This window comes from Ranitomeya imitator, chromosome 2 (genome assembly GCF_032444005.1).
Source record: "Ranitomeya imitator isolate aRanImi1 chromosome 2, aRanImi1.pri, whole genome shotgun sequence".
Lineage (NCBI taxonomy): Eukaryota > Metazoa > Chordata > Amphibia > Anura > Dendrobatidae > Ranitomeya > Ranitomeya imitator.
The window spans coordinates 150,160,026-150,170,173 of record NC_091283.1 but is presented as its reverse complement, the minus strand read 5'-3'; the positions used below and the strand labels follow the sequence as shown (position 1 = coordinate 150,170,173).

General features: G+C 47.9%; 1 protein-coding gene across 1 annotated transcript in view; it reads left to right on the top strand.

Moving 5' to 3' along the window:
* Window positions 1-574: 574 nt before the first annotated feature.
* Window positions 575-10,148, top strand: part of AGPAT2 (1-acylglycerol-3-phosphate O-acyltransferase 2) — a 63,648-nt gene continuing 54,074 nt past the window's right edge. The window contains exon 1 of the mRNA XM_069747477.1: window positions 575-1,266. Within this exon, the coding sequence (XP_069603578.1) occupies window positions 1,079-1,266 (188 nt within the window). The 5' untranslated portion in view covers window positions 575-1,078. The remainder of the gene's footprint in view (window positions 1,267-10,148) is intronic.

Sequence of the window (10,148 nt, the reverse complement as noted above, 5' to 3'; positions counted from 1 at the left end):
GCATGTCCGGAGTCGCAGGGCCGCCGGGTGCGTGTTATCACGCATAGTGGAGACGGGATTTAATGAAATCCCCTCCACTACGCTGTAACATCTGGACGCTGCGTGTTTGACGCTGCGTCTCTATGCAGCGTCAAACACGCAGCGTTTCCTGAACGTGGACACATACCCTTAGACTGCTCCCAACCTGTCTCTTATGGGATGGCATGGTCTAATTACATTTTATGTTCTCTCTGCTTATTGTATGTCACTTTCTTTTACTAGACTGTTCCTGTCCTCTCTTAAGAGATTAGTCTCTCTATAAAGACACTGGACTTCTCTCATTAGACTGCTCCCAGCTTCTCTCTAATTACACTGCACTCTCTCTAACTTTAGCTATGAGACTGCCCCAGCTTCTCTCCTGAGACTGTACTCTCTCATTAGACTAATGACTCATATGACTGCTGCTATATGAGCTCTGTCAGGCTGTCAGGCTGTGTCACTGTCCTGCTCTTGACTCTCCTCTGTTGCTGACACTCCCCATGTGACAGTGTGCAGCCTCCCTCTCATTAGACTGCTCCTCCTCCTCCTCCTCCTCATGCCTCTTCCTGATCTCAGCAGCAGCACAACTTTTCTTTTCTTGTGTTTTATGTTTTCCAGTCCCAGAGTCACTGGAGATGAGAGCAGTGCCCCCTTTATGCCAGAAGCCCACCCTAACCTTCATCTGACAGGTGACAGTTATTCTGCTGAGTGGAGAGGGGGCCTGCACCAGCTACCTGACCAGTCTCCACCTTGTTCTCCACCCTTACTTTCCTGCGGACTTTATACTTTATGCTATCTTTTTCCCTAAATCCTCTGCCAGCCCCCAGCACCATTGTCTTGTGCTTGTACAGAGTGCACACACCTTTCCCCTGCATTCCTGCCCCACCTGCCCGCAGATTTCCATCTCTCCTCCCAACTGCCCCTAATCACAACTTGTAACTGTCAGGCTGTCATATGACAAGCCTTTACTGCCTGCTTCCTTCACTCTGCCAGCTCCTAACCCCTCCAGTCCATACACTTGCACCTTACTACCCCTTCTCCTGTGGGTTCAGGTCCCAGGATGGATCTGTGGTGGGTATTTTTGTACACCATGGTCATCCTCGTCCCCTTCCTACTAATGCAAATCAGCAGCACCTTTAAATTCCACTTTAAGATTGTCTCCTATTGCATCTTCTGTCTAACCCTGTCTGCGCTGGCAGTGCCCGTGTGCCTGCTGAAAAATGGAGGCCGAACAGTGGACAATATGAGGTGAGCCAGTAGAAATAATGCCTTGGGGTTTTTTTTCACAAGGAAAATGATTTAGTTCGCTCATGTGTAGAAGAAGGTGTAGGGTTTTACATACAGTGTTCTGGAGGTAAGCGTAAGACTAGGATCAATACCAGTGGATAGGTGAGTGATGCCTTTGGGTTGTCATCTCCACGCACATTGATATTTCATGATGATGTGGATACTAGTTAGTTTATTGCTATGGTTAAACAGGTCAGCAAATTTTGGTGATAACTTGTGAAACAGTAGGTGATCCAAATGCTGGGACCGCCACTGTTCCCATGAACGGGGCTCTGAAATGCCGCCCCCCCTCCCAAGGTGGAGCTCTGTATTCTGTCATACCTGGCAGTCCCACTGTCAATAAATCAATGGTGAAGTACCTTATCATAAGGCATTCCAGAGCCCCACTTTTGGTGTCAGGGGTACCATTGGTTGGACCCCACAAGCTATTACCTATTCAGTGTGCAGGTGATAAGTTTAAACGCTGCAAATAGCCCTTTTACCCCTTTCCCAGGTACAGATATATGGCACAGGCTCAGGAACTGTTATACAACCAACATCTGTATGCATGCTCTGATTGCTGCCATCAACCCCTTCAGTGCTGCTATCAGCCCCTGACAGTAGCATTTAAGGCATGCAGTCTAGGGGACATGCCATTCCAGGAGCCCACTGACTCCCTCATGACACGATTGAGGGTTGCTGATGGGTTATACTTTTACCTGTGTACTGCAGTACAGCTCTCACTGAAATTTTGCTTGGTCGTCGAGACCTTATCTTGACTTCTATTCCTATTAACCGACTTTTCATAATTACATTTCGAACGGAGGAGAGGGCTACCTAAAAATGCTTTGCTATCTTCTTGTAGCCTTCTCCTGCTTTGTGGGCCTCTATCATTTTCAAAGTGCTAGGCACTCATAAAATCCCCTCCACTATGCTGTAACATCTGGACGCTGCGGATTGAACGCTGCGGCTCTACGCAGCGTTCAATCCGCAGCTCTTCCGGATGTAATACGGCCCGTGGACACATACCCTTAGTCTGCAGCATGTAAGTATTGCAGAAGTATTGAACGCAGTATTTCACGACCAGGAGATCAGATGTTTAAGTTTCCTCATAAGACTGAAAAATAGAAAGAATTTTTTTTTTTTTTTACAAATCTGAGAAGATAGAGCCACTTATGAACAGCCTGATGGCAAGCACTGCCTGGAAAAGGGTGGTGTGGAGTCACAGTATAAAATAAAAAGGATTATCTATAGAAAGAAATTACCGAAGGTTTTTCACCTTCATCAAGTGATAAAAAGGAAAAAAACAGTTATTTATAAAAAATAGTATCCTGAGGAAACAACCAGGAAACTCTCACAAGTAGGCAAAGCCATAGAGCAAATTTTTGATGCACAACATCCTCCAAAAAACACCATTTAGAAAAGTAGGGTTATCCGACCATAAATATTATTAAAATAATAAATATCTAGAAATTAGGCCTAATTCGCATTTCTTTTAAAATGACCTATTCAATTAGAAATTACAAGTTTAATGTACACTGCTCAAAAAAATAAAGGGAACACTAAAATCCCACATCTTAGATATCACTGAATGAAATATTCCAGTTGTCAATCTTTATTCATTACATAGTGGATTGTGTTGAGAACAATAAAACCTAAAAATGATCAATGTAAATCACAACTAATATCCCACGGAGGTCTGGAGTTGGAATGATGCTCAAAATCAAAGTGGAAAATGAAGTTACAGGCTGATCCAACTTCAGTGGAAATGCCTCAAAACAAGGAAATGATGCTTAGTAGTGTATGTGGCCTCCACGTGCCTGTATGACCTCCCTACAACGCCTGGGCATGCTCCTGATGAGGTGGCGGGTGGTCTCTTGAGGGATCTCCTCCCAGACCTGGACTAAAGCATCCGCCAACTCCTGGACAGTCTGTGGTGCAATGTGGCGTTTGTGGATGGAGCGAAACATGATGTCCCAGATGTGTTCAATCTGATTCAGGTCTGGGGAACGGGAGGGGGCCAGTCCATACAAAATTTTTCCCAAAGTGCATTGAATCCATCTTTAACTCTGCGCAGTCAGGTGTCAGAATTAGCATTTTAAAAATCGTATTCCAGATGTTCTTTTTCAGTATTTGCTTTTCTTGTCCTTATGAAGAAGTCTGTAGTACTTCGAAACTACAGAATAACCGCATGTACTTTCTCTCTGGATTTGGATTTATTATATGGGATACCAGATTATCCACAAATCCTCCTTATCTGTACTTTTCAGTATTTGACGTATGTTATTGGTCTGCGGACCCGCGTTCTTGTGGGTGTTTCTTGGATTTTTTGCCAGATTACTTTTTTGTAATTGTGAAAGAACCTGATGAAGGAGCAAAACCAACACTGATGCGTTTTTTGTGTGTTTTATTCTATGAATAAATCCTTTTTCTTTTATGCCACGAGTCCATGCCATCCCCATCAAGGCATAACCTGCCATTGGGCCATCTACAAGTTGCTCTATTCACTCTTGAAACACCTTCGGATCCCAACGGCAGCGGGAAGTGGAGGATTACAACCTTACGGGGCAGTTGTGACTCTTTGTGCACAACTTGGTAAGATTACTGTCACTTATCCACATTTCATTCACGCCAGTCCTATGTCAAACACTGGACAAAGCTACGAACCCAAAGCCAAATCTGCTCTACAAAAGTGAATGGTGCCCCTCCAGAATAAGCCCCCCACATTACAGCCGTAGATTCTGTCCAGAATGGTGAATCCCTTCTTATCCCTCTAAAATCATGACATAACTCTTTCTGGGAAAGTGGTGGATAACTAATACGGAGGACTGTCACCGCCAGTCTCTTATGAAAGATACGGCATTATTTATGGTGTGTGATTTACCAGTGGCACATTCCGGACACAACATATTGGACACTGAAAGGCATAGAAGTTGAAAAATTGTTTTTTTTTTTAATTATTATTATTTCACTTTAACAATGCTGTGTAAATAACTAAAGGGATGTTCCCATCACGGTCATTCATGGCTGGGATGTGAGTGTCTCTTGCCTACAGAAGGGCAGGACTCTGGCTGAGTGGGCTGTGCTACTCCGTTTCCACAAGTCCCATGTTACCTGGATACACAGGATCACTGGGATAAGTACATGCATTACATAAAGTCACACATGGCAGCTCCAAACCCCATAAGGGGTTACGCAGGATGTATAAATAATTAGTCAATGACAGATTCTCTCCGATTCCTCTGCCCTGGCAGTGATCTTACTTATGGCAGGTGGTGTGGAGGCTTCCATATGTAAATCATGATTATTATTACTTCTACACCTCTCTCGTCATCTCTCTTATATACGTCTGCTTCCATTTCCTGACTATTCTCAGTGACTACAAAAAATCTAGTTCAAACCATAAGGCTGTCCTGACCAGGTCCTGCTCACACAGCTGAGGGCATGTTTCATTGTGTCGGTGCGCAGAATCCTGTCTGAGCCTAAGTGCAGAGTAAAGGTTTTATTACAGGGATATTCCTCACTGTGCAATTTATCATCTACCCAGGGGATCTTGGGATTGCTGGGTGTTGGACTGCAGGGTCCCGGAATTAGAGTGGTGGCCCTGTTAGGATCGGTGAGGATAGTTGACAGATATTTAAAGGGAACCTGACAGGTGATACATGCTGCCCAAACCGTAGGCTGCGGTGTTACAGAGAAAAGCATAATAGCTTTTAATAGCTACACTGTGTTGTAAAGGCGGGTTCCTGGCAGCTTCTCCCCGCCCGCTGACGGTGACTGACAGTTCTCTGCCTATACACCTGTACAGCCAGAGAAGAGACCTGTCAGTCAGTGTCAGCAGGCGGGGAGAAGCCACTAGTGCACAGTGCGGCAGCCATTAGCAGTGTTTTTCCTCTGAAATGCTGTGATTCTACAACCAGTGGCTGATGTAAACGATGACAGAAAATTGACAGTCTTGAATGCAGCTCTGGATGTGTCTGGAGTATATGATGTGATTTTTTTTTTAGGGTTGACTCATATCATTGGCAAATAGAGACTCTTTCATTCTGATGGTGTTCACATGACGAGCAGGTATTTGTACAGATATGTGGGTGGACCAAGGGGGCGAATAAGTGCATCTGCCCATCCCGTGTGATACGTCCCATCCCAGCGAGGCTGGTGGAAGATGACTCACAATGGCAGCCTCCCTGATGTCACCTCATAGCTCCAAGGCCTTATGCACGGGAAAGCCCTGTGGGCAGTCACTCTGTATGTTATTTCTCCCTGGATTCTGCATGAGTCTTAAGGTACCGTCACACTAGACGATATCGCTAGCGATCCGTGACGTTGCAGCGTCCTCGCTAGCGATATCGTCCAGTGTGACAGGCAGCAGCGATCAGGCCCCTGCTGTGCTGTCGCTGGTCGGGGAAGAAAGTCTAGAACTTTATTTTGTCGCTGGATCTCCCGCAGACATCGCTGAATCGGCGTGTGTGACACCGATTCAGCGATGTCTTCACTGGTAACCAGGGTAAACATCGGGTAACTAAGCGCAGGGCCGCGCTTAGTAACCCGATGTTTACCCTGGTTACCATCCTAAAAGTAAAAAAAACAAACACTACATACTTACCTACAGCCGTCTGTCCTCCAGCGCTGTGCTCTGCACTCCTCCTGTACTGGCTGTGAGCGTCGGTCAGCCGGAAAGCAGAGCGGTGACGTCACCGCTCTGCTTTCCGGCCGCTGTGCTCACACAGACAGTACAGGAGGAGTGCAGAGCACAGCGCTGGAGGACAGACAGCGGTAGGTAAGTATGTAGTGTTTGTTTTTTTTACTTTTAGGATGGTAACCAGGGTAAACATCGGGTTACTAAGCGCGGCCCTGCGCTTAGTTACCCGATGTTTACCCTGGTTACCGGCATCGTTGGTCGCTGGAGAGCTGTCTGTGTGACAGCTCTCCAGCGACCAAACAGCGACGCTGCAGCGATCCGGATCGTTGTCGGTATCGCTGCAGCGTCGCTAAGTGTGACGGTACCTTTACACTAAAGGTACCGTCACACTATACGATATCGCTAGCGATCCGTGACGTTGCAGCGTCCTGGCTAGCGATATCGTCCAGTGTGACAGGCAGCAGCGATCAGGCCCCTGCTGTGCTGTCGCTGGTCGGGGAAGAAAGTCCAGAACTTTGTTTCGTCGCTGGACTCCCCGCAGACATCGCTGAATCGGCGTGTGTGACACCGATTCAGCGATGTCTTCGCTGGTAACCAGGGTAAACATCGGGTTACTAAGCGCAGGGCCCCGCTTAGTAACCCGATGTTTACCCTGGTTACCAGCGTTAAAGTAAAAAAAACAACCACTACATACTTACCTACCGCTGTCTGTCCTCGGCGCGGTGCTTCTCTGGTCTGGCTGTGGGCACAGCGGCCGGAAAGCAGAGCGGTGATGTCACCGCTCTGCTTTCCGGCTGCCCGGCGCTCACAGCCAGAGCAGAGAAGCAGAGCACCGAGGACAGACAGCGGTAGGTAAGTATGTAGCGGTTGTTTTTTTTACTTTAACGATGGTAACCAGGGTAAACATCGGGTTACTAAGCGCGGCCCTGCGCTTAGTAACCCGATGTTTACCCTGGTTACCGGGGACCTCGGGATCGTTGGTCGCTGGAGAGCTGTCTGTGTGACAGCTCTCCAGCGACCAAACAGCGACGCTGCAGCGATCCGGATCGTTGTCAGTATCGCTGCAGCGTCGCTATGTGTGACGGGGCCTTAAGTGACGTTAGTTATAGTGTGACCCATAAATGAAATGTAGCCATAAGCTCTGTCAATGTGGTGCACCCCTACTTAAAGGGATTGTTGAATCTTCTGTCTTCTGGAGCACACCTCTCCTCTGCCTCACAGCTTCCTGTTCGCTGAAGGGCGGTGCGCTCATGATGATTGACTGCTCATGCCAATAACATGGCAACGTATCTAGGCAATAAGCAGCAAATTATAGAAGTAACTAGATGGTGGCCCGATTCTAACGCATGGGGTATTCTAGAATATGCATGCCCACGTAGTTTATTGCACAGCCCACGTAGCATATTGCCCAGTGACGTAGTATATTGCCCAGTCACGAAGTATATTGCCCAGTCACGTATATTGCCCAGCCACGTAGTATATTGCCCAGCCACGTAGTATATTGGCCAGCCACGTAGTATACAGCACAGCCACATAGTATATTGGCCAGCCACGTAGTATATTGCCCAGTCACATAGTATATTTCCCAGTCACATAGTATATTTCCCAGTCACATAGTATATTGCCCAGTCACATAGTATATTGCCCAGCCACGTAGTATATTGCACAGCCCACGTAGTATATTGCACAGCCCACGTAGTATATTGCCCAGCCACATAGTATATTGCCCAGTCACGTAGTATATTGCCCAGTCACGTAGTATATTGCCCAGCGACGTAGTATATTGCACAGCCCACGTAGTATATTGCCCAGCCACATAGTATATTGCCCAGTCACATAGTATATTGCCCATTTACGTAGTATATTGCCCAGTCACGTAGTATATTGCCCAGCGACGTAGTATTTAGCACAGAGCCACGTAGTATATTGCCCAGTCGCGTAGTATATTGCCCAGCCACGTAGTATATTGCCCAGTCACATAGTATATTGCCCAGTCACGTAGTATATTGCCCAGTCACGTAGTATATTGCCCAGCGACGTAGTATATTGCCCAGCGACGTAGTATTCAGCACAGAGCCACGTAGTATATTGCCCAGTCACGTAGTATATTGCCCAGTCACGTAGTATATTGCCCAGTCACGTAGTATATTGCCCAGCGATGTAGTATTCAGCACAGAGCCACGTAGTATATTGCCCAGCCACGTAGTATATTGCCCAGCCACGAAGTATATTGCCCAGTCACGTAGTATATTGCCCAGTTACGTAGTATATTGCCCAGTCACGTAGTATATTGCCCAGCGACGTAGTATTTAGCACAGAGCCACGTAGTATATTGCCCAGTCGCGTAGTATATTGCCCAGCCACGTAGTATATTGCCCAGTCACATAGTATATTGCCCAGTCACGTAGTATATTGCCCAGTCACGTAGTATATTGCCCAGCGACGTAGTATATTGCCCAGCGACGTAGTATTCAGCACAGAGCCACGTAGTATATTGCCCAGTCACGTAGTATATTGCCCAGTCACGTAGTATATTGCCCAGCGATGTAGTATTCAGCACAGAGCCACGTAGTATATTGCCCAGCCACGTAGTATATTGCCCAGCCACGAAGTATATTGCCCAGTCACGTAGTATATTGCCCAGTCACGTAGGTATATAACACTGCCCACGTAGTATTTAGCAGTGTGTGCACCATATCCCTGTTAAAAAAAAGTAATTAAAATAAAAAATAGTTATATACTCACTCCTGGGATCCAGCGAAGCTGTGTGATGCGGCCGCCATCTTCCGTTCCCAAGATGCATTGCGAAATTACGCAGATGACTTAGCGGTCTCGCGAGACCGCTAAGTCTTTTGGGTAAGTTCGCAATGCATCTCTGGAAATGGAAGATGGCGGCCGGCATGAGCGGCTCGGCGGAATACGGAGGGTGAGTATAGCAGGTTTTTTTGTTTTTTTTATTATTTTTAACATTACATCTTTTTACTATTGATGCCGCATAGGCAGCATCAATAGTAAAAACTTGGTCACACAGGGTTAATAGCAGCGGATACGGAGTGCGTTACCCGCGGCATAACGCGGTCCGTCACCGCTGGCATTAACTCTGTGTGAGCGGTTACTGGAGGGGATTATGGAGCGGGCACTGACTGTGGGGAGTATGGAGCGGAGCGCCGGGGACACTGACTGCGGGGAATATGGAGCGGGCGCCGGGGACACTGACTGCGGGGAGTATGGAGCAGAGCGCCGGGGACACTGACTGCGGGGAGTATGGAGCGGAGCGCCGGGGACACCGACGGCGGGGATCGGGGAGTATGGAGCGGAGTGCCGGGGACACAGACTGCGGGGAGTATGGAGCGGAGCGCCGGGGACACCGACTGCGGGGAGCGGAGAGTATGGAGCGGAGCGCCAGGGATACTGACTGCGGGGAGTATGGAGCGGAGCGCCGGGGACACCGACTGCGGGGAGCGGAGAGTATGGAGCGGAGCGCCAGGGATACTGACTGCGGGGAGTATGGAGCAGAGCGCCGGGGACACTGACTGCGGGGAGTATGGAGCGGAGCGCCGGGGACACTGACTGCGGGGAGTATGGAGCGGAGCGCCGGGGACACTGACTGTGGGGAGTATGGAGCAGCTGCCGAGACCAATCAGCGACACGGGATTTCCGTTACGGAAGTTGAGGACAGAAAGACGGAAGTACCCCTTAGACAATTATATATATAGAAGGGGGTCTTTTTGAATTCCTCAGCCTTCCCGCTTCCAGTCCTGAGCTCTCCACCTCTGCTCCCAGTGTCTGACATTGTCTGCGGTGCTGATGTCACATCGACAGCCCTGCAGCCAGTAATAGAGCTCAGCAGCTCCACATGAGTCCACGTCACCAGCCCCTCAGAGCTGCTGAGCTACGTTACTGCCTGCAGAACTCTCTGCGTGATATCAGAGCTGCAGACCATGACAGACACCGGAGGCTCAGCGTTGGACCCATGGAGGGTGAGGGAAAACACGGTTTTCTTAAAATAAACTACAGCTGCGGACCAAGGTTTTCCGAGACTGAAAAACCCCTTTTAAAAATGAAAAATTTTCTGTGAAAGTAGAGAATTTTAAGAATTTTAAATAGGCGAAAAATTATAAAGTTGTTTGTTTTTACAAGCACGTTGCAATTTTACCTGCTTAAAAAGGGGAGGACACCCCTTTTAATAATGACATCTGTTTCTGGGAAAGAGGGTCACAGC